At 36.9% G+C, this 23,568-nt stretch overlaps 4 protein-coding genes across 5 annotated transcripts; all 4 read right to left on the reverse strand.

The window, feature by feature from the left end:
* Positions 1–4,259: 4,259 nt before the first annotated feature.
* LOC117626690 (bifunctional peptidase and (3S)-lysyl hydroxylase JMJD7) lies at positions 4,260–7,872 on the reverse strand. Its single transcript, XM_034358499.1, has 5 exons — positions 7,690–7,872; positions 6,153–7,017; positions 5,773–5,843; positions 5,360–5,684; positions 4,260–4,522 (listed from the first exon to the last, which is right to left on the reverse strand). Exons 2-4 carry the CDS (start codon positions 6,983–6,985, stop codon positions 5,560–5,562), a joined length of 1,029 nt encoding a protein of 342 aa, XP_034214390.1. The 5' UTR covers positions 6,986–7,017; positions 7,690–7,872; the 3' UTR covers positions 4,260–4,522; positions 5,360–5,559.
* Positions 7,873–10,116: 2,244 nt separating this feature from the next.
* LOC117626636 (sm-like protein LSM2) lies at positions 10,117–13,096 on the reverse strand. Its single transcript, XM_034358416.1, has 4 exons — positions 12,937–13,096; positions 12,880–12,906; positions 12,570–12,728; positions 10,117–10,548 (listed from the first exon to the last, which is right to left on the reverse strand). Exons 2-4 carry the CDS (start codon positions 12,880–12,882, stop codon positions 10,429–10,431), a joined length of 282 nt encoding a protein of 93 aa, XP_034214307.1. The 5' UTR covers positions 12,883–12,906; positions 12,937–13,096; the 3' UTR covers positions 10,117–10,428.
* A 1,471-nt stretch (positions 13,097–14,567) lies between these two features.
* Positions 14,568–15,898, reverse strand: LOC117623903 (probable glutathione S-transferase parC). Its single transcript, XM_034354926.1, has 3 exons — positions 15,778–15,898; positions 15,033–15,727; positions 14,568–14,954 (listed from the first exon to the last, which is right to left on the reverse strand). Exons 2-3 carry the CDS (start codon positions 15,345–15,347, stop codon positions 14,607–14,609), a joined length of 663 nt encoding a protein of 220 aa, XP_034210817.1. The 5' UTR covers positions 15,348–15,727; positions 15,778–15,898; the 3' UTR covers positions 14,568–14,606.
* Positions 15,899–16,043: 145 nt separating this feature from the next.
* LOC117623902 (ubiquitin carboxyl-terminal hydrolase 25) lies at positions 16,044–23,195 on the reverse strand. Of its 2 annotated transcripts, XM_034354925.1 has the most exons (10): positions 23,063–23,190; positions 22,635–22,940; positions 22,046–22,544; positions 21,881–21,956; positions 21,668–21,760; positions 19,832–19,918; positions 18,724–19,736; positions 17,841–17,969; positions 16,629–16,767; positions 16,044–16,527 (listed from the first exon to the last, which is right to left on the reverse strand). In XM_034354925.1, the coding sequence occupies exons 2-9, from the start codon at positions 22,819–22,821 to the stop codon at positions 16,665–16,667; spliced, it is 2,187 nt and encodes a 728-aa protein (XP_034210816.1). In that variant the 5' UTR covers positions 22,822–22,940; positions 23,063–23,190; the 3' UTR covers positions 16,044–16,527; positions 16,629–16,664. The 2 variants fall into 2 exon arrangements, with proteins under 2 accessions (XP_034210816.1, XP_034210815.1); XM_034354924.1 differs by having other exon boundaries at positions 22,635–23,195.
* Positions 23,196–23,568: the final 373 nt, after the last annotated feature.

Genomic DNA, 23,568 nt, shown 5'->3' on the forward strand with positions numbered 1-23,568 from the left:
AAACCCTTGAGCGTAAAAGCTTGTTTAAAATTCTTCCCATTTCATATTAGGGCTCAAAATTTAACTACTAATCCCAATTTTTGAAGAACCCTAAACCCAAATAACCAATTTCAAGTCATAATATGAAATTAAGGGAGTTTCAGACGAGCTTTATGCTTAAGGATTTTGGGTTAACAAAATTGCATCTTGCATCGTCAAAGAAATTGACAAGAATACTAACTTGTCCTTGAATTGGTATAAATATGAAACTACATGGTCAAAATTGACGAAATTGAAACTACAAGGTCAGAAATGGTTGAAGTGCCAAACTACAGGGACCAAAAGTGACTTTTAGTCTTTGATCAATGAGATGCAGTTAAAATCGATTTGTGTATCAGAAACAGAGAAAGAAAAAAAATCAGTTTGTGCAACCACGAGATTTTTCCTTCAAAGTCTAAAGATTGGGGAAGCCGTGACCCCATCAATGGCAAAGCTAGTCTAGGAGCACATCAAAGTTGGTTGATTGGTGGGGTGGCAGTGCGACTACGCCATACCAGGATGGGGTGAGTTATGTTTCTTGGTTTTTTTTTCTTAATTTTATTATAAGGGTAAAATTGAACTTTTGGAGTGTTAAAATTAAACTTAAATTAACGGTAGTTGAAGTGTCATGTTATTTGTCGTTAGATTATTACAATGACTAAGATTAAGCAAAATATGAGAAAATGCATAAACTCTAAATACAGAGGCTCGGGATCCCCGTGCTAATTATGTGGTGTACGTTGAGTGAGATTTGAACTCCAGATATCTTTCAATATGAAAAAGAAGAATAACGCTAGTTCATGGAAAAGGAGGCTTTTCCATATTTGGTAAGTACAAGTATGAGAAATCGTTGCCTTGCACATGAAAAAGTAGGGGGGAAAGTGAAGCCCTTCTCCCTCCTTAGAGCAGCTCCAGCAAGGAGCTGAGCCCAAGGCGGGGGGGAGAAAAAAACAAAAATCTGTTTCCAGCGAGGAGCCCAGGCCCGAGCGCAAGGTGGGACCCAGCAACCTGGGCTGGCCCGAGCTTCAGCCCTCGTTTTGGTGCTGACGTCATCGCTACAGTGCCACAGTGCTACAGTGATGCCTACAGTGACGCTACAGTGTCTGGCGCTACAGTACTACTAAAAGTCCACGTGTCGCACTCTGGGCTCTCCGATCAGATTTTTTTCTCCAATCCAACGGCAGCAAATTTTTGTGCAATAAAAAAAATGAAAAATATTGAATTTTTTTTAAAAAATTACTTCTTTTTTTCTATAAATACCAAAATTTTATCCAATTGAGATATGACTTTTATAATAAATATTGATATGTACGAACCCAAAAATATTATCCGAAAATAATATCCAAAATAATTATTTTCATTAAAAAATTTGTGAAAAAAATAAAAAAAATGAATAGTAATTACCCTTAGCCATGACAATGGGTGGAAACCTAAAATACTATTTGAAAGGGCAACCACTATTCACGTGAATAGTGGCAGCCCTAGCTCCCCCCTTGCCATGGCAATGGGCAAATGAGTGGAGTTGCTCTTAGGTTTTGTTTTCCTCCTCATGGGAAAGTTTGGAAAAATAAGCCAACATTAAATACACATTTTTCATGACCATATTATCCCTATTAACAATTTAGTATTACAATATAGTATTAAATGCATTCTTTTTTTATTTAATTTTATATAAGTATAATTGTAAAATTAAACGAACTTTATTTTACATTCCTATACAACCCAAACATGTGAAAGAAAATAAAATGGTATTACCAAACATGAAAAATGAATTTCTATTTTCCATCTTTTGAGAAATGACCTGAGAAGCCATGAACCAAATGTAGCCTAAAGGATATAGTTGATAAAAAGCTACATAAGTTGGGACTTGTGTCTTCTGCTAGATGCCGTGGTGATGCAGCCAGGATTTCCAACCACACTCCACCGGTCCCTATTAAACACTCCTTTCATCATTTCATACTGATCCACTTTTTCTTAAAAAGTCTATTTTGGAATTTTTTTTTTGTACCTTTAAAAATAATAATAATAATAACTGGAGTTGGTGCAAAAGGATATATGATTCTCTAGCTAGTTAGCTAGTTTGGTAGTTCTTGCAGCAACTGTTTCTTTGCTGCTTCCTGTTCTTCCCCTTTGGTAGTCCACATATCTTCCACCCAATCGCACACATATGCATTTTCCATGCCATCAACATAAGCAGAAAAGAAGATATTAATGTGTGACAAGTTGACAACATGTCGGCATGTCCAAGTATATAATTTTGTTGGATTTGTAACAACATGACAATTGATGTCACGTGGTGTTACCGTCACACACAATAATTTATCATGTCGATTTGGTGTTATCATCACACACAATAATTTATCTTTATTTTTATATAAGTAAGACTTTGACACGTACACATGTGGTTATGCTCTCAAAATCTCTTTTGAATAGTTGGTTACAAATTAATTTTCATATAAAATTGCACTCTAGGACCGTGGGTTGTGAACTCCCCTGCTCAAAGCCAGAGTTGGGATTTCACCATTGAAGTTTGCATTCCTAAAGCAATTTCACCATTTTATGTACTGAAATTGAGAACAACACTTGGCTCTCCTTATGCATGAGGGATCGTTGTTATATTGTCAGAGAAGTAGATTGGTAACCCTATCACATGCGATTGCATCTTGTTCGGCCACATGCATATGCATCCTTTTGAAGGGGAAATAACAGTGAACAATTTTTAATGGAAAACTACATGTACCCAAAAAGTTGGCATCCGTCTGCTGCTAGATGCCGTGCTCATGCAGGTACAATTTCCAGTCACACACGGCCCCCCAACTGGTCCTTCCCCTATCCTAAAACAAACCTTACATTTTCGTACTGATCTTCTATTTTGTCACCAACTCGATTTGTTATTTTCTCCTTTTCTAACTTTTCGGTTGTAATTATTAATGCAAAAGGATATGCTTTTTGAGTGCAAGGAGCCACATTGTCTTAATTAGCTGACCGAATTCACGTCTGTGGTTTTTAACAGTGCTCACTTTTTAAGATATGATAAGAACATTTGGAATATTAATGGTGGGAAAAGACGTTGAATGTCTTTATATCTAGGCATCAACGTTTCATTAAAGTATATGGCTAAATGCATGACAATAGCTATACGTAGGCAAGTTCACATGCTTGCCGACCATACGAAAGCTACAGCAAATTCCAATCCGAGAAAGCCCTATATAAATCTACAGAATGGTGTTCATTATCGTACAGTGTCAAGCTCTGCATCTTCTTCTTCCAATCTTCCATGCTTTTCTGCTCAAGGTTCTTTTTCTCTAGCTTCCCAATTTTCACTTTTTCTAGCAATGGAAGGAATGGTTAAGTTCCAAACAGAGAGAGTGAATACAGAAGTTGCTGTATCACAGTTCATCTCAGTGAGAATGAGCAAACGCCCATTGACAAAAATGTTGGATACAATTATGGAGGAAGAATATGATTTTGGGGTTGATCAAACCCTGCGGTCCCCAATCTACAAATCATCTTCCTGCCATCTCACCCAGGATTACAGAGCTGGTCAATCTTGCTAAGCAGCTCGCAACCACCATTTTCATAATTTTCGCCGAGATTTAGAAGAATAAAGAGCCTTGAAATTTAAGTCATTGCTCATTTTCAGGGAGGAACAACTGTTCACCTACTGCATTATGTTGTTTTGCATTTTTCACTGTTTCTCATGGAAATTTTTTTTAGCTTCCGAGGAGAGGATATTGTGACTGCTGTAATTTTTTGTTTCATTGAATAAAGCAAAATAAAGAGCCATTAGATTTAATCTAATGGCTCTACAGCCAAAATAGCTCAACATTAGGAAGGAGCAACAGAATCAATGGTACACGACATCCTGCAAATAAAAAATAGAGATATTTAGTGATATATCCATTTCTAGCACTAATATTATAAATAAACCCTACACAATTGAATTCCTATAAACAAACCCAAAAAAAAACCCAAAAAATGATAGCTAGCCTTATTGAATTTAATATTGATTATTAAATTACTTTGATGCCCTATTGAGTGCTTTGGGTATTTTTATGAGATTTTGGGGTTGGGCTTGTTTTAAGAAATTGATGGCAGTTTTGTAATTTATAAGAAGTTAAAAGCTTTTTTGTTATGTTGTAAATGGGCTTTGGGTGTGTTTCTAAAGTCCATTTTATATAGGGTATTTTTATAATTTGGGCCCCCATATTGGGTATAATAGTGAATCTCCCTAAAAAATACTATACAATGTACCAGCAAATCACCTTAACTACTTTGCACTTGGTCAAGATGTTTCACAGTTATCATAGTGCCTGCACTATGCACGATTGAACAATGTCTGAGTGCTGAAACAGTCCTTTCTTTCACTAGTGTCTAAACTTTTAGTCACCCCGAGCTCCCCTTGTGGTGACAACGGGCAGCAGTTCAACATCAGATTCCCTCTCGGGGGTAGTTGAGCATATCTCACAACTGATCCCCTAATAAAACAGTTCCTCACCGAAAGCTGCAAAAATAATCACTGCGTATTGTCAATATGCACAAGCTGTTTATTAAGCATGACAGGGCCCGACATCTCCAGAACACAACCAATGGATATAAGATCAACAATGGACTAACAAAACAAACACCCTAGTATGAGAACAAAAGGTTATATGAAACCAAGAAAATCAGAGTCGAAGTCATGAAACTTAATGACTCATGTTTTTAGAAAAATTACACCCCCACCCAAAAGAAACTATAAACACTGAAATTTGATCCAATGTCAATGATTGATTAACTAATCCACAAACTAACAGTGAGAAGTCAATCTCCACCAATAAGAGTTAAATAGATGATCCTTCCATCATTAGATTTCTAGATTGCTCACCAATGATTAATCAACTGGTGAAACTATATTCATGGTAAGTATACATTTAAAAGCCAAGGACATATTAAACTGACTCACATGTAACTTAAATAATAATTAGTATTTGATCTGAAAAACTTTAATACAAACATAAATAAAGAGTAATATATGCAAAATCACTCATAAACCCTAAAGTATATCATAACATCCTAATTACAAACACATTTCGTTTTGAACGTCAACACAAATAATCTTGCATAGCTGATGTTAATATAGAAGTTCCCAGCATAATCTCAGGAAAATAAATGTCAAAATTTATAATATGCGGGTGATCTTCATGGGTTAAATCTACAGAAAGTAATAAAGGGGTGCCCAATCTAACCGTAAAATAAAAATAAAAATTAAAACAAATCTTATGACTTATCTCTTTTAAAATAATTGGATGAATGCGGTAGCAACAGGTTCCATTGACTGATATTTATTTAATTTCCCTACCTCAAGGATGCTGCATTGTTTTCTTTCAGAGATTTTCTTTGGTTTCCCAGTCTGAGAAGTCCTCAAATGATGAATCTAATACCCAGACTAATGATAGGGTGATCCTTCTAATATTCATCCCTTAAGAGTGATCCTTCACTGGTCCCTACTAAATGTGATATAGATCAACCAGCAACCAATTCATCCCTTAGAGTACATGCCTATGCATCAGAATCTGAATCCTCATGCATTGTCACGGGTAGTGTTGGAGTTTTAATTGATAGGCAATGAATTGATTGCAAGAAGTTGAAGTAAGCATACTTGATATCAAACTGCATATCATACCCTGCCATACATAATGGAACCTCAGTATCTAACCATATACAAAGCTGAAAATAAAAAGTGAGAAAAGTATTAAGTTCTTGATCCCTTACAGTAGTTCACAGCAATAGTGCGTCCTCTGCTATCTGGACTTTGTCTAACGTGATGAAACCACATACTTGGCCTGCATTAATTCTAACATATCAAGATTTGAAAAATAATGTGTGGCTTACGCATAAAGTTCCATATCATAGAAGTGTCAAAGTAACAAAAACAATATGCGCATCTTGATCTGTCAATTCTTTTCATATTTCATATGTTGTTTACCAATCCAAAGCAAACATCCTTAGTCTGTGGAAAGGGCCAGGTATCAATGGAAGCAATTAGGATTCCCATATTTGCAACAAAATTGGAAGTGGCTGAAGTCTATTGAGATTTAGAAACCCAAAAAGTCAAAAGAATAAAGAACAGGAAAAGGAAGGCAGAAATTTACAAGTATAGAATATCTCCAGGGTTGAGAGTACAGCGAAAAGGCTTAGGACCATCAAAATACAAAGGAAAGTTGGAGAGCTGCTTATCTCTGTCCTCAGGAGAAGGGTAAGGATCGACACTGCACCATGGCACGTATCTATCTGGCTTCTCAAGTTCCAATTTGAACTCTCCGGTGTCATGAGAATATGAATATTGGGCAGCTGGGTACATGCGGATGTACATACGATGCACATCAGTGGGAGGAAGGAGCAGGAAATGCTTCTGGCCCGTCACCACAGCGTAGAGATTTTCATAGTGGTCCTTATGAAATGATGTTGTCGACAGATGGTTGCCAATCCACATGTTGACTGCATCGGGGAGGCAGCCAAGGGCCTCACTGGCCCATGGGATATGGGGGTCGCAATCTGCAGCTAAAGCAGAATACTCCGACAGAAAGCAATTGTTCTGCTGCTGTGCATAGGCCACCAGTTTCGATGGGGACTCATTGTTGGTAATGAGGTTGAGAGCTTCAGGGAAGGGCATGCGCTGCACATGAGCGGAGGAGAAGCAGAGGGAACCATCCAAGGGGACGAGGGCATCGGCTTGGCCATGTGGGGTGAGGTGAAGGGAGAAGTCAGCAGAGGAGAGAGCTCCAGTGAGGTAAGAATCATGGGTCCAAGAGGAGAGAGCTGGCCAATGGAGGGTGGCATTGGATATGATGCAGGGCTTGTTTTGGCAAACAAAGTCTCTCAGGAATTGGAGTGGGGTGGGTGGGCACTCCAAATGATCCACTCTGCCCGAATCCCCTAGACTTAGCTCCCTAACTTCTTTCCACAATGTTTCTATTTCCTCCATACTACTAGTCCGGTTGTCTTTGCTCCTAGTGTCTGGAATCAGGGGCAAGGCAGGATTAAAATATGAAATGAGCAAATCTCCAAAACAAGCATATTCTTTCTATCATCATTGACTAAATTTGGTCTGAACAAATTACTATGGAGAACATTTTCAGACTTTCAGTTCTCTTGATGCCACAAAAATAACACCCAGATAATGTTTTTTCAGACAGCAAATATTTAGTTCTCTCACAGCTAGAAATAAATAATAATAAAATTTTCAGATTTTCAGTATTACAGCTACAAGCCTACAACACAACCAAATAACTGCTACTAGAAAACACCAGCAACAAAATCTGTCTTATAACAAGCGCAAAGCAGCAACACAAACCAACAGCTCTTACAGCAACCTACGCGAAAATTAACTGAAAAATCATTCACTCCTGCAACTGCAACACAACCAAGATAATTTCTATAAACTAACCAGAAACTCAAGCAGATAATTGTACAAAATTTATCTCAACACAACTAGATAATTCTCATTCAGTCTTAAAGCTTCTTAATAAAAGAAAACCGAACCAGCTAGTCAGCAATGCAGCAAATACCACAACAGAACAACTCAACAAAAAGCTTACATGGGAAGTACACCCTAAACCCTAAACAAGAAGCTATAAATTAATCCTAAACCTAAACCCATAAAAAAAAAGGTTAAAAATTGAAGAATACCTTCTAGTCCTCTTTGGTGGGAATTTCCGAAACTGCAAGAGTGAGTGACAGACTGACTGACTCTGGTGAGGCTTGAGAGTGAGACCGTCTGAAGAACAAGAAGAACCAAAACAACGGAGGGGAAATGGGCGGCGGTTTGGGTTCAGTAAAATGGGCCGGACTAGTGTCCGCTTCGAGGGTGAAGAAATGGGCTCATCTGGCCAATATGTGAACATATTTTCATGACAGCATCATGAGAACAATAAATGGCTGGTGCTGGCTGTTGTGCACCTGCTGTTCCACAGTTGATGAGTTGCTGTGTTTTTTTGTTCAAAAAGTAGCACAACACAACCCCATAAAGCCCAACACAATCCTTAGGCACCCTAAACAAAATCTTCCATTATATGGTTATACTATTTATTTTTAAAAAAAAATTAAAAAGGACCCTTCTATTGGCATTAGTTTATATTTTTTAAATATTAATTTGTTAATTTCGATATATATACTTTATTAATTTAAGTTTTAAAATATATATTAGTTTTATTCAATAGTATACAAAAATGTGTATAATACGTGAATTTTGTGTGTATTATTGAAAATTTTGTAAGAAATCAAGTGTATTAAACATGAAAAATATGTACGAATATGTACAATACGAGTATTAAATGTGAAAATACTAAATTCTTTATACAAATAATAACTCTGAAAAGTAAAAACTCAAAAGGAGACAATAACGACTCGGATAATGGCTTAATAGTAATTGATAATACTCTAAACTATCAATAAACAAAAAATCGGGGAATTTTTATTTTTTTTTTAAAAGACCATAGTATCTATGTAAAGAATATAGCAAAAAAAAAAAAAATTACCCCACGGCTATATGTTTTTTTCCAATCCCGATTATAGTCGTGCAGCTATACTATTTGTGACCAAAAAAAAAAAAAAAAAGAGAACCCGTGTAGCTCTAGCGCCCAACTACGTGTCAAAATAGTACAGCCGCGCGGCTAGATCATTTTTATAATAGCCGCGCGGCTATACTATTTATTAAAAAGCAATTTTGAAAAAAGGACACTTCTATTAGCATTAGTTTATACAATATAGATATTAATTTGTTAGCTTCAACATATATACTTTATGGATTTAAATTGTTAAATATATATTAGCTTTATTCAATAGTATGCTAAAATTATATGTATAATACGTGAATTTTGTGTGTATTATTGAAAATTTTATAAAAAAATCAAGTGTATTAAACATGAAAAATATATATGTACGTGTACAATACGAGTATTAAACGTGAAAAATGCTAAATTCTTTATACGGGTTATAACTCTAGAAAAGTAAAAACTCAAAATGGGACAATAGAGACTCGGGTAATGGCCTAATAGTAATGAATAATGCTCTAAACTATCGATAAACAAAAAATGGGGGAAAATAATTTTTTTAAAAATAGATCATAGTATCTATGTAAAGAGTACTCTTTATAAAAAAAATAAAATAAAATAAAAAAAGACCCCCGTAAAGCCGAACGGCTATACTCTTTTTATATATATATAAAAAATCCCAAATAGATATACTATTTGTTAAAAAAAAAACCGCATGGCTATACTATTTATAAAAAAATTTAAAGAAAAAGACCCAGTAAATCCGTGACTATACTATATATATAGCTACGCGGCTATACTATTTATTGAAAAACATCACAGCATATCATATGTTCTTCAAAATAGCTAGGGTTTCTGGTTAGCGTAATCTTTGATATATTTTGTTTTGATTGTTAGATTAGTTTCAACTATTTTTCAAAATGCAAGACTAATAACTATTGAGACCATAAATATTGTTAAAACATTAGTAGATCATCAATTTACAAATCGTCCTCATGACGAATAATGTCATCCTCTTAACATTTTTGCTCACCACCCTTAATTTGAAGGTGAGTATTACCACTGCGTTGATTAACATTTGATCAATGTGATTTACCTACATGCTACAAGAATTTAGACAGAAACATTTTTGCTCACCACCCTTAATTGAAGGTGAGCATTACCACTGTTTTGATTAACGTTTGATCAGTATTATTTACCTACATGCTAGTGGTATTGCTCACCACCAATTAAGGATGGTGAGCAAAAATGTTATCAGCAAAGAGAGGTTAGACATGCTAAACAGCTGACAATGACCTTATGACAGTCAAATATTTCAAATAATTACAAAGATAATAAAGAGAAATGAAATTTAGATCATTGCTCATTGCAGGAAGAGCCGACCTGCTGCATTATGTTGTTTTCACCTAGTTTGTTCTTCCCCTCGGGGTATCAACAAGCAAACAATCATCTTGCAAGCGAGCGCAATTGGGTTGGTTTGTTGTTCTATTTTCTTCACCTTTGTGCTTTGTATCTCAACAAATTTAATTTTACCGGCTCCATACATCGACCATGAAGAAGAAAAAAACAAAAAACAAAACATAATAATCAATTACTCTGTTACAAACTCGGGAAATAAAAGTACAAATGCGTTAGGATAAGAGGGGTGCATCACATAGATCATCCTGGCTGTCCCCATTTTCAAGGATGTTAACTAAAATGTGCACTATATATGATTAAACAAAATATAAAAACTACTTGGCACTGGCTCAAAATGTTCCATAGTGATCATAGGGCTGCACTGGGATCTAATTGGAGACGTCTTCATGAACTGGGAAAAGACTAGACATAGCAAAAACAATTACACAACATTTCAGTGCTCAAATAGCCCCCTTCTTCAGCCACCACGAGCTTCCCTTCTGGTGGCATCATGCAGCAGTTCAACGTCCACTCCCTCTGGGGGTAGTTGCACATATCTCACGACTGATCCCCTAATAAAACAGTTCCTCACTGACAACTGCAAAAATACATTATCGTGTGGTTGTCAAATTGGAAGGCTAACATGATATTAAAGAGTAAGTTCAATTTCAATTTCTATAATGAGTTCTTTATGCATAACAGGGGTAAAGCATACACAAGAGTATGAGAACATATAAAAGGTGAAAAACCAAGCAAATAATTGTTGGTCATGAGACCTGATGACCCGTGCTTTGAGGAATTTTACCCAACAACACCCCCCACCCCCCAAAAAAAACCCCTGGAATTCAATTTAGATTGGTACCAGTTGTAAGGCAGTCTCTATCATACAGAGTTGACACAGGTGATCTTTCCATCACAAGACTCACGGTGAGCATTCATATCACAAAATCCATAAAATATAAAGCTCACTTACATGTCAAATTCAAATCAATAATAAGTATATGGTCTGCATAGTTTTAAAGTAATAGAAGCGAAAACCCCAAAACTAGATTACAACACATTAATTTCAAATACATTTAATCCTTTCAAGCTACTCAGTGCCAGCATAATCCTATCAAAACACAAATCAAATTTGATTAGCAAATTTTGTCACTATTCACTGGAAGTAAACATGTGTTAATTTGGAATCATCAATATAAGTGGTGGAAGCAGCCATTCCAGCTCACACGAAATATTCAGGTCTTCCCATTACAATTGGACGAGTCAAAAGAACACCCCCATGCAGTGGTTCCAAGCTTTTTTTTTTCAAGACTTCCTCCGCATATGATTCTTTCAGAGTGGATCTAAAAGGATAGCATTTTGGATGAACGAGGAAGAAAAACTTATTTCTCCATTCACCTTAAAGATTCTTTCCCATGACTTAAGTTCAGTTTTATGACAGGATTTCTTCAGTGCAAGTTGAAATTTGTGAAAGAAACCCTAACAATATAACTAAGCTACAATATGCTTGTTAGTAAGCAGGTCAGACTTGAGAACTTGATTTTGCCTCTTTCAGCAGGCAATAATAAGAGAGAGAGAGAGAGAGAGAGAGAGAGAGAGAGAGAGAGAGAGAGAGAGAGAGAGAGAGATAAATTTAACAGAGTTCTCTTGTAGAGGAAGATCAAGGGCCCTGCACCTTTCTTATTACACAAACACACATGCCAGTGGGTGGTTAAACCTGGCTTCATTTTTCCTTCTTTATGATGATGCAGAGAACTGGGAAAGTCTTTTTCAAATTTTTTTAGAAGAAGAAAGCCTTTTTCAACTCAAACAAGCCTTTATTGGAAAAACAAAATATATGCTTCTTTCCAGGAACTGGTTTGAGCTTGGGGGTCCTCAACATCAATTTTCATCTTCTACTAAGAACTATTTATTATCATATTCTCCATAAAATCTCTAAAACTATAAATTTATCATTGGTTCTATGATATCCATGCCCTTTTAGGTGTACTGTTACCCTTTCTTGCGGCGTTGACTCGAGTAAACTAAGTTTTAGTAACCTTCAAACAGTTAACAAAACAAAACCACGTCAGATGACTATCTCTCATTTTATCTTCATTTTTTTTGTCCTATCTAGCTTATTGAATAGTGTTCCATAATGCCTTACAGTGGTCTTTCATAACCTTCCCTTCCACTTCATACGTATTCTATGAATCATACTTCTCCACATTCAACTCATCCCTTTTCTCTATCTTTGCTTTATAATCCAATTAACTAACATCACATAATGAACCAAAATGCCCCGCCTAGCCTTTCGCACCCATCAATAAATATTCTGCACATATCCAAGGAAATGGCCTATCACTATAATTACTGTTATTCATCTGCTATTAGAACTGAGTTAATTATGATGAATTCTCTAAACTAAAAAGATGGGCAAATTGTCAAAACGAAACCACAGAAAACAGACCAAGATTTTTATTATTTATTTAAAAAAGAGCTATTATTACCCAAAACCCTAACTTTTTATCACAAAGGATTATCCCCTCAAAATACTAAACCCTAGAAACCAAGTATACAACACACAGGCACACACATGTACACAGAAGAGTCAAAATTTAAGACAGAGACGATAGATACCATGTGCGGGTACTTCTCTTGGTCGACGACCCTTGTGTTCTCTAGCTTTATGTTGAGGTACTGATCCACGGAGTGCAGTGTTCCTCTGATTGCAAGATCATTCTTCAGCTCCACTGTCACTTCTCTGCCCACCAACTCCTTGAAATACGAGAAGAACAACTGCACGCACGCACGAACCAAAAAAACCCAGTTGAAATTATGGGTTGCAGGGAAAATTCAAAGAAAATCTGCAAGAAAATACAAATGGAAAATATGGGGGAAAACCCATTATGAAAAAGTTCCTGTAGAAGAAACTGGGAACAAAAGTTACCATTTTTATGCACGAGATGAGAGGGAGGGAGAGAGAGAGAGAGAGAGAGAGAGAGAGAGAGAGAGAGAGAAGGAGATGGTGAGCCCTTTTGGGTTCTCTAGGATCGAAGTTGGGGACTGTAGCTTGTTCTACAGAACTGAAGAGTAACACGAAGACAAAAGGGTAGAGGCGGAATGTGGAGTGGTAAAAATAGGCAGAGAGAAACTTTGCCGCTACAGGCTAGCTGGATTTGGGGTTTCAAGATTTGAGCCTTATTGGAGTTAGCAAGGCCCTTCCTAGCCTTGATCTCTTTTTGGGCCTTGGTCCCCTCGTACAAAGATGGGTCCAAATGTTTTCGGTTTGAAATCCAACGATAAAAAGTTAGGAGTTTTTTCAATTGGTTGCAACGGTCTTATTAGATTCAATGGAACGGATAAAAAGCCAAATTCACATCTACAATTTTACATTCGGTTGAAGCAAAAATCACATTTATATCTCTCGGAGATGTAAATAGAATGTAAAAATGAATTTACATCTCTAAATCTATATGTTGTATTGGAGATGTTCTTATTAGGTTTTTAACCTTTCAAATTGGAGTCGAAAACTAAATGGCTTCAGGTTAAAGTATGTCACTATCTTAGTTGATAAAAAAAATTATGAACTAGCTAAATTGGCTAGAGCATATATGCTTTTCATTTTGCATTCAAATTCGAATCTCCCTCCCCAACAAATATCGTTTGTATAAAATAAAAAAAATTACTGAACAAGAAGGCAAGTAATAAGTTTGGATTATAGGTACAAAGTTCAATTTCCTTCCAATTTCTCACTTACTCTCAAATATCTCTTGGTATATATTTTCTATATCTTATTGCGAGGTGAGGGCAGTGTCCTTCATGAATTAAGCCATTCCAAATGTGACAGTGACGGAGGAAGGGAAGGAGTGCTGTATCTATTTGAAAGACCTGAAGGTGGGTGCTGAGGCCATGGAGATGCCTTGCAAGCACAGGTTTCACTAGCCTTGTCTCGAAACGTGGCTGCTCAAGCGTGCCTCCTGCCCGCTTTGCAGGTCCGCCATGCCCATACAAGAGGAAGCTCAGACCACCGACGTGGTTAAGGGGACAGCTTCAGAGCAACATGGTCATGAAGAAGATATAGGGATTACCGTAACATGATGAGGCAGACGTTTAAATACAATCCCAGAATAAGCCCATGCGACGACAAATCCCAGAATAAGCCCATGCGACGACATGTTGTAGGGTTTATGAGGGACACGGTAAGGCAGTATTTTTTTAATGGATATTTAGTCATGAAGATGATTAGGTTTAGGGTTTCTGAGGGGAATGCTAAGGCAATATTTTGGTGAAGATGGGGACTTTTGGAGCATCCGTTGGCCGCAGACTAGACGGCATCAGATGTAACAGGTAGTTAAGTTTTCATTCTTAGATAATAAGATTGTTTTTGGCCACACTTGAGTGCTAGATATCGGATTTTATTATTATTATTATTATAATGACTTCTTTAATTATGTAATATTTTTGGCATTTGGCTAATTATTTCATTCTTCATATAACCTTAGACAAAATTCTGAACTGATGGTTAAGTTTACTTGCTTACTGTAATTCATATAGTTCTTAAAAGCAAAATAGAAAATAGTTCATTTTATTTAGAAAACTAGGGACAGGAAATTGTAAGTTGTAACATGAAGATCATACATTTATTCCTAGATATATATATATATATATACTCTCTTAGCTATGAATCTCAAACTTTTTCCTAAGCTCCAAAAGGAAGTCATACATTTTGTACTGATCAGGCAGAGACTTGGACACACTCTCCCTCTGCATGCACCTCTTAGCCCAAGTCACAAGCCTTGGACACTCCTTCACCATGCACAGGTTTCCACAGGTCTCTAGCGCATAGAACCAGCTATAGAAAGGGATAAGTGCCACGTCAACAATGCCAAAGCTCTCACCCCCAAAGTAGGTCTTGTCTCCCAACTCATTTTCCAACAGCTTGAAGCACTCTATCAGTTCCTTCTTTGCTGCTTCTTGGATTTCACCTCTTGTTCCCCACACCAACTTTCCTGTAGAATAAATCTGCAACAGAAAAAAAAAAACCAGCTTGAAAACATAGTTTAAAAGTTTAAATTACGTAAGGGATGGAAATTGACAGACCTTCTTGTCAACATAATCAGCCCAGAACCTGGCATGGGCTCTATGATAAGGATCAGAAGGAAGCAGAGGAGCTTGGTGACTCCAAACCTCATCAATGTATTGAACAATGATGAGGGATTCGCATACGGGTCTTCCCTTGTGGATCAAGACTGGGATTTGCTTGTGAACCGGGTTCATCTTGAGAAGCAGAGGGCTCTTGTTGCTCAAATCTTCTTCCCTGGGTTCATAGTCGATGCCCTTCTCCTCCAAGGCGATCCTCACTCTCATCCCAAATGGGCTTGGCCAGAAATCCAATAAAACCACTTCGTCTGCCATTGCTAGCTACCTCTTGAGAGTCTCTGCTTGCCTTTTGGTACTTCTCTTTCAATGCTATCTGTGCAACAAAGCCAAAGCAAGAGTGAGTTTATTTATACATGGCATGGGTAGAGAGAGTTGTAGAATTTTCTTTGGGTTGGTTTGTCTAGGCTCTTCCCCTGTCTTATCACTGCTTGCGTAAGAACCACATAGGCATAGCTAGTATTTTCCAGAGCCGACGACACATAATTCACATAAGTCCGGCCCCACAAAAAGAGAATCGGAATGTTTTACCATCTTATCCCAATCGAATTTGTTTTTTATTTATTTATTATACAAGCAATTTGTTTTTTAATTTATTATACAAGCAATCTTAGTTGGACTCGAATACAATATGGAACCTACGACTTCAAGTGCAAAGGTAAATGCTTTCAACCACGTGAACTGGAACCTACGACTTCAAGTGCAAAGGTAAATGCTTTCAACCACGTGAACTACAAGCGTCTTGCTATCAAAATTTGAATTTTTAAAAACCTGTTTAACACATATAATTGAAGGGAATACTAAAATTAAACTAATAATTAAAAAATCTTAAAATTACTTTATTTCTATTTTTTTTAACTCTTAAAGAAATAAAATAAATAAACATTGCAATCGAAAGGTAAACTTGTTATGGTCCGATGAAGACAAATTTCCAGTGCAGCGTACACCGACAAATAACTTGTTCCAAGTAATAATAAAGTAAAGAAACCACCAACAAAGTCATTAAAAAAACGTGAACAGAAAAGGTTAACTATTTTAGATGGTTGAACTCAATTATCCATGTCTCTCTAACTACCGGATCACATTTTGAAGAAGAAAACAGTGATGATCCATAACAATGAGGGCTAAATACTGACTATACTGCCAAAAGGATATCGTACATAATGAATAGAATTCTTGACTTTGTTCTCTGCCCAAAACCAACTACACAGCCTCAAAGGAAGAAAAAATTTCGGCAAGATTTGAATCACCACTTTCATCTTAACTTGACAAGATGCACCTACAAAAGTATATCGCTGTTGGCAAACCACGACCGCTGACACCAGCACTTGCCGAAGAAGAGCTCAGTTTATATCACAATCCTCTCCTTGCTCGGGTGATATCTTCAACACCACAACAGGATTTATACAATTCACACACCAATTCCCGCCAGCTAACACTGCAAATGTTTATCAAAGAAATTATTCAATAAAAGGCTGTCATGCAACCAGCCTATTTCTCATTCAAACATCTTGATAGTAAAAGGTTCCTTTCACATACCGTGTTCGGAGTTGACAAAGCACCAAATTAATGTCACTATTTTTGGCTAAATGATCGAATACGGTTGACCAAGTCCGCTCTCAAAGACTCGGGTATTTGTGAAAGAAAAGCTGATTTGGAATCCACGATCAACAACTTCCTGCAATGCATAAGTATAGACAGATGGATGTTTCAGATTAATGCAAGTACTAACACAATTTAAATACCAGATCAATTACCAACTATGTTATGTCCCGACCAATTAATACAAGTAAATGCAATTGAGAATATAAAACACAGATAATTAAAGGACTAAATAAACAGTATTAAAATTCAGAAAGTAACGAATTCAACTCAATAACTGGGTAAAGCAAAATATAAATCATTGCAAGAAGTTAATTTACCCAAAAAAAATGTTGAAAAAAGTTGTGCTGTGCGTCCTTGTTAGACTTACCTGGATATCTCAAGAGTTATATAGGAAAAGTAAAAGGCCTCTTAGATACATGAATATTGTCGTGGGTAACCAAGTAATCTCCTAACAGTGTCTGACTCGTTCATGCATGCTTATTTAACATGTCACTAATGTTCTAATATGTTATGGGTAGAGAGAGGGAAACCGAAGTTTAATCAGGAAAAAGAAATATTCCCTACTTCCACCAAGCATTTAGCGTGGTAAAATTGAGCGTGTCCATGATTAGCAACATTGAAGTGACTTTTTTGCTCTTAATTAGTGATTCTCAGGATAAACATTATCAACTAACAATGGATGGATGAAATGGTTAAAAGGGGACAATTCAAGAGAGAATGTTTTCCTAGGGATTCAATCAACTAAGGGTAACAGAAGCAGAATCACAAAACGTCACTAACTGTCGACAATCTCACTCAAATCAGCAAGCCAAATGCTAGATAAAGTGAGAATACTTGCAGAGAATTTTTCACTAAAGAAGCATACATATAATCAATTAAAGAGCTATAATTTAATTTAATTTAATTTTTTCTTTTTTAAATTGATGAAATTCAGCACTATGAAGGCTAAACTGCAGAAGTCTAGAGAGAAGCTTTCATCAGGATAAAAGACACACACCCACCCAATCGAATTCTATTACAGTTCATAAACATCATGGACTGGCCATATGTATAACTCAAAAACCTCGAAAAGAATTTATACAATGAAGTTTAAAGAACCAACAAGTTTCCTACATACCAATGTTAAAATGGACAAATAATACTTACTTCACTTCATCACTGTTCGGATCGGTTCCAACTTGCTGTGCACATAACCTTTTCTTTGAACGCATAAAACTGTGCACTTTATCCGACCAGCCACATGATCGCAAAACTGAAGAAGCTTCTTTCTTGAGACTAATGAACATTAAAAAAGTGTTAAAACCAATAGAATATATAACTAAAAAAATTGAAAACAAACTATAGACTGGCATGAAGCAAATTATGAAAATTATTTTTTGACACAATAAACTCGTGTTACAGGTGTCTGCGCCAAAAACACAAAAATAAAAAAAATAAAAAATAAAAAAAAAAATAAAACTCAAGTTTACAGGCAACCGAAACATGGAAAGAAGAAAACACAGAAACAATAATTAATTGCATGCATCATGGAAGAAAACCTATGAGCCTGAAATCTGCAATATAAAACAAACTGGGCAAGTCCAGATGTCACAGAGGAGGGAAAATGATATGAGACCAACGAAGTTATTAAGCAGAAACAATAAATTAGGGGTACACATAAAAAAGAAACAATCAATAAAGAGTACCAAGGTAGCCAGAATCATTCAAAGAATGTCATAGTCATTAGAAAAATTCAAGTATATGGGCTACGAACTCATATCAATACTTCTAAACCTAAAACAACAAACATAAAATTCATCACTTGGGGAATAGACTTTCTTTTGGCAGGGCAGGGGAGGACATGTGGGGATATGGAAGACAGATGTATGACTGAAATGGAGATATGGGGTCATTAAGATAACTAATCCAGAAGACTATGCAATTCATAACAAACAAATCTTAAGCCACATTTCAACACCAGATCCTAATCAAGATAATTTGCTAGAGAGTGAGATTTCTCTTCAATTGAATGTTGTAGCGTGCCACATACATTTCCTTCAGTCCTTCAACTTCTGCCCGGGATTGGTCATCACGTGCAAACAAAATGCATGAATCCTGAGATTTTCTTTTGGGCCCAGAGACCCCAGAGTGAACATGGAGACCACTATTATCCAATTCACTGTGATCAGGCACTTCCCCTGCTGTCAACCTGTCTCGTGTACCAATACCTTCACAGAGTTCAGTTTTTACTGAACCAGTACCACCATTTTCTCGTGATAACAAAGAAGCTTTGCTACTGTTACCACCAATAATATCAGACTTTTTATCTCTAAGTAAACCATCCTTGTTTATCAAAGATGTCTTAGCTTTCTCACGTTTCTCCAAACTAACTGGGTCCTTTACATCTCCATTCAATCCTATGGACTGATTCTCGTAAGCAATTTTTCCATTATCAGTTGCAGGTGCTCTTTCCCCGTTTGATCCTAAAGATAGATTCTTATGAGCAATTTTTCCATTATCAGTAGCAGGAGTTCTTTCCCCATCTGATCGAAATGCTTCATCCTTATAAGCAATTTTTCCATTATCAGTTGCACGAGGTCTTTCCCCATTTGAACCTAAGGATTGATTTTTGTGAGCAACTTTTCCATTATCAGTTCCAGGAGCTCTTTCCCCGTTTGATCCTAAGGATTGATTCTTGCAAGCAATTTTTCCATTATTAGTTGCAGGAGCTCGTTTGGAGCTAGAATTTCCACTGATATTAAACTTCATCCGTGGGCTAGAAGGCGCTTTATCAACCTTAGGTATGGCTGAGATATCCTTCCAAGAAGACTGTTCATAAGGTTTCATTTGTGCTCCTTTCGGTGGAAGAGAAGGCTTTGGGCTTTTAGATGTTTCACGGCCATTACAATCACGAGAACTCACCCCATTGGAAGCAGTGCTAGCTGCTGGCCTTTGGTTGGTACGAGAGAAGAAAAGGATGTAAACCTTTTCAGATAATACCTCTTGCAAGGTGGAAAGCGAGACAAATGAATCATTGCAGCGATACCACCGACCCATGGCATCCTGTAGATTATGAAAAAAATAAGATTAGCATATAGTTGATAATGTATGTGTTCCAAATTTACTGATTGCAGGGAAGGTGATAGGTGAACAGAGACCTTAATATATGCATAATAGTGACCAGACTCTGGTGAGAAGCCTGAATGCACAATAGTACCAAAAAGCTTATACTCAGGCCGCAGATCCTGCATTGCAGTTAAAAATTCAACAGCATTACTAGTAGGAAAGAAATTGTCTGCAACATCTCCCAAATATATAAGGAATAAGTAAAAACAAACAGAAGTCTCATGAGACTGGAGTCAAATAAACGCCTGCATTAGCATAAACCAATGTTTCTAAGAAGTTAAAGAAAGAATCTGGAGAAAAGTAACATTCTTATCAGATATCAAGAACTGGACTGCCTCATATTGAAGTGCAGGAAAGGAGATACACAAGAAATGAACCTCCAAAGTAAGTAATAACATTTCCAAATGAATATACAACAAACCAACGTGCATTTGATATGCAAAAAAAAATACAAAGACCATGATGCATCTGCATCGTAAATTACCAAACAAAGTACAAAACACATATCAGGACGATTCATTTACTAGAATCCAACAAACAATGCATTTTATTTCTCCAGTGATGCACTGTCACAGCCTTGTTAAAGTACAATAAAGAACATGAAGCTGAAAAAGCAGAAGTTTGCACAGAGAGAAGCAGATAAGTTGGATATACAACTCAACTCAACTCAGCCTTAATCCTACTATGTGAATAATTAGTCAAATATCTCTTGTTCAAATTTTTTAATCCCTTTATATAGTCTTTTCTGACTCCCGTTTCTAGCACTACATTTTTCTTTTTTGAAACGTAGCTCCCTATTTAATCAACCAAGATAATGAATTGGAGATTCCTTTTCCAACCAAGTCAACTCCCATATTCAAGCTTGATACGCAGATTGAAAATATAATAATTAAAATTGCAGCACCATCCATACTATATTAGTATATTGTGATCACTTTAGCAAGACAATAAATAAAACAATGTACATGCAACTGTAGCAAATTTTTTACCATGTTTTTGTGTTCCCCTTTACTATATCTTACTTAGTTTATAATGGTTGACTCAGAATTTTTTATTTTTTATTTTATTTTAAAGAAGGTGATTAACTGCCAGCGTTAACTCTTCTTAAGTATAACATCAGGGGTACATCGATCGAACTCGACTATTTTCTTTATAAGAGACTCTTGAATATCGATTACCATGGCATTCGCTTTTGGATTAAGGGCACCCTGGACTAACCTCTTTGTTTTCATCTAAGAAAGAAAAGTACTGACATGACACCCCATCATAGCATTGGAAACTGAATCACATAGATTTCAACAAGCTTTTAGTGCCAACTGAATTCAAGCAAAACTTATAAAGCACAAACACGTAAAAGTTGGAACTAATTACTGTACCAGACATCACTAGCTTTTTATTATCTTTCAGTTCTACATCTTTTAATTAAATTTCTTTCCAAGTTAGGGTTCCTTTAAAACCTTTGCTAATTCAATTAGGCCTGCCTTGTGGGGAGGTATCATGACAGATCTTATAATTTGAAAAGAACTGGGTAGGTATTTTTCACAGGTTTAGTATAGGTTGAGTACTATCAACAGTGTACACATGTAGAATTCTATATGTAACATGTGCATTTTCTATATGTGTATATATCTTATGATTTGTAAAGAACTAGAAAGCGTTCTCCTTGATAGTTATTTAGTCAAGGGTTCAGCTTAACACAGGCTGAATTTGGACTCTTTACCCTTAAGATATAAGGATTGCTAATGCAGTCTAGAAACTTTTTGAAGGTAACCATTGTTATACTCAATACGTTCACTTGGCATCTAACTAGGCCCCACTATCCAATTAAGCAACTTAATTAAATTCACAACTTAAGGTCTCAACTGTACCTGGCTTGCTTTGCACATGAAGCTTGAGAGCACCAAAACATCCTCAAATGAAATAGATTTATCAATCTTCCCGCCAAATATACCCTCAAATCTCTACCAACAGAAAACAAAAATAACACTGTCAAGATAAATAAATAAACACAAAAAAATGGAAGGATGGAGCAAATTAAGCACCTAATAGCAAAAGAATATTGGGAAATAAGATAAACTCACCTTAAGTTGGATAACAAGAACATTGGGTGCTTGAAGAATAGACATTTGCTTCCTTGCTGCCACCAATTTGTTACAACTAAGAAAGCATAAATACCTCAATCAAACGCCAAAACACAAGAGAAGTACTAAGCAAACAACAAAACCAGAGAGAAAAAGAGATGATACCTTTCGCATTTGTACTTGTTCTGGCCATCCAAAAGCTCAGGCTGAAAGAACCTTTGCAGGGCGTCTTTAACCGAATTACTATGAAAAACATCAAGACTAATATCCATTATCTCATCAACCTTATTGGATTCTGTGCCACAGGATAGACACTTCACCTGGCTCTGCAAAGCTCCCCCGAATATCTCCTTCACCACAGTCGACGTCGTCGTCGTCCCATTGCCTATGCCATTGGCCACGTTGCCATTTCCATTAGAGCTGGCAGTGCGCCGCAGCTTCTTGAGGCGAAGGCAGGTGTTGTGGCAAGCATCGATCACGTAGCGGAGAAACTCGTGAGCGTCTTCCTGGCGACCGCACCGAAAGTGTTCGGAGAAAATCCTGAGACAGCTCTGTATCTTCTGCGGCGCATCTAGACTGAGATCCAGACTGAGCGAGCGCACTATTCGCTTCTCCAAAATGCAAAATGGACAGTCGCGCTTCCGCTCCGCATCCGAAGAGTCACCTACAGATTGAATTCGACATTGAATTGAATTGAATTCAAATTCAAACACAATCAATCAGAGAGAGAGGGGAAGAAGAAGAAGGAACTTACAGAGAGAGGTGTGTTGGTTGCGGAGGCAGAAATTGGCGAGAGGAGGGGTGTAGGTGAGGCACTGAAGGACGCTGTTGAGGTAGCAAGAGTTGCCGAGGTTCCTTAACCCTAGAGGTGGGCCCGTCTTGCGCTTGTGACTCAGTAGACTCGGCTGCCAACTCATCTGCAATTGAAATTGCAAGCCCATCAACGTTGACGACGACCATCGCACGACGCCGTTCTGCTGCTGCTGCTCCGTCCGGAACAACGCCTCCACCACCACCACCCCAATAGCATATCTCTCTCCAATCTCTAGCGCCTTTTTTTCTTCGAATGAAAAAATCAAATTAAAAAAAGAAGATAAATATTAAATATTTTGTTTGTTTTAGAATTGAATACGAAGAAGCAGGAAAAAGTAAGAAGGGAAAGGGAAGAAGGCGGGTACGGACAGAGACATAGAGACGAGAGAGAGCTGCTGTGAAGAAGAAGAAGCAAAAAGCCTCCCACCCTCTTTACCACCAAACCCAAAATCCCTTGTCTGATTTTCGAGGGTTCATGTCTTCCTTCCTTCCCTCTTCTCTTCTTTTGCCCACCCTTCATTGGTAAGTATCTTGTACAGTTGGACAATTGTTTTTTAAATGGGCCTTCTTCTTTGGTTGGCTTCTCTTTCAGAAGGGCCGTGAAATACAAATACCTCCAACTTGGGTTAGACTTCACGCCTTTTTAATTATGGTCCAGATGCCTTGCTGAATTTCGTTTTTTTTCCTTATTTTTTTGATACAAACGATAACCTAAATTACTCTAAATTAATTTAATAACTTAAGAGCAAAGAGACGGTCTTAATGCACCGATCAACTGGCCTAATCTTAAGATTTTCAAAATTTTCACTAACACTTTCTAAATATCAAACATGTTCACAAAACCCCTTTCATAAAAATATGTGATTTTAGACTTC

This window comes from Prunus dulcis, chromosome 4 (assembly GCF_902201215.1).
Source record: "Prunus dulcis chromosome 4, ALMONDv2, whole genome shotgun sequence".
Lineage (NCBI taxonomy): Eukaryota > Viridiplantae > Streptophyta > Magnoliopsida > Rosales > Rosaceae > Prunus > Prunus dulcis.

What these genes read in the sequence shown, in the direction of transcription:
- LOC117623903 (XM_034354926.1), bottom strand. Translation starts at nt 15,347, where the DNA reads ATGGCAGACGAAGTGGTTTTATTGGATTTCTGGCCAAGCCCATTTGGG. An exon ending in CTGATTATGTTGACAAGAAG is followed by an intron (nt 14,955 to 15,032) that starts GTCTGTCAATTT and finishes TTTCTGTTGCAG; the next exon opens with ATTTATTCTACAGGAAAGTT.
- LOC117626690 (XM_034358499.1), bottom strand. Translation starts at nt 6,985, where the DNA reads ATGGAGGAAATAGAAACATTGTGGAAAGAAGTTAGGGAGCTAAGTCTA. An exon ending in CCTGGAGATATTCTATACTT is followed by an intron (nt 5,844 to 6,152) that starts GTAAATTTCTGC and finishes GAATTAATGCAG; the next exon opens with GCCAAGTATGTGGTTTCATC. An exon ending in CACTATTGCTGTGAACTACT is followed by an intron (nt 5,685 to 5,772) that starts GTAAGGGATCAA and finishes TATGTATGGCAG; the next exon opens with GGTATGATATGCAGTTTGAT.
- LOC117623902 (XM_034354924.1), bottom strand. Translation starts at nt 22,821, where the DNA reads ATGGGCTTGCAATTTCAATTGCAGATGAGTTGGCAGCCGAGTCTACTG. An exon ending in TCATGTGCAAAGCAAGCCAG is followed by an intron (nt 19,919 to 21,667) that starts GTACAGTTGAGA and finishes ACTGCAATGCAG; the next exon opens with GATCTGCGGCCTGAGTATAA. An exon ending in GTTGAAGGACTGAAGGAAAT is followed by an intron (nt 17,970 to 18,723) that starts GTATGTGGCACG and finishes AATGTTCATTAG; the next exon opens with TCTCAAGAAAGAAGCTTCTT.
- LOC117626636 (XM_034358416.1), bottom strand. An exon ending in AAGAGAAGTACCCGCACATG is followed by an intron (nt 10,549 to 12,569) that starts GTATCTATCGTC and finishes GTATTTTTGCAG; the next exon opens with TTGTCAGTGAGGAACTGTTT.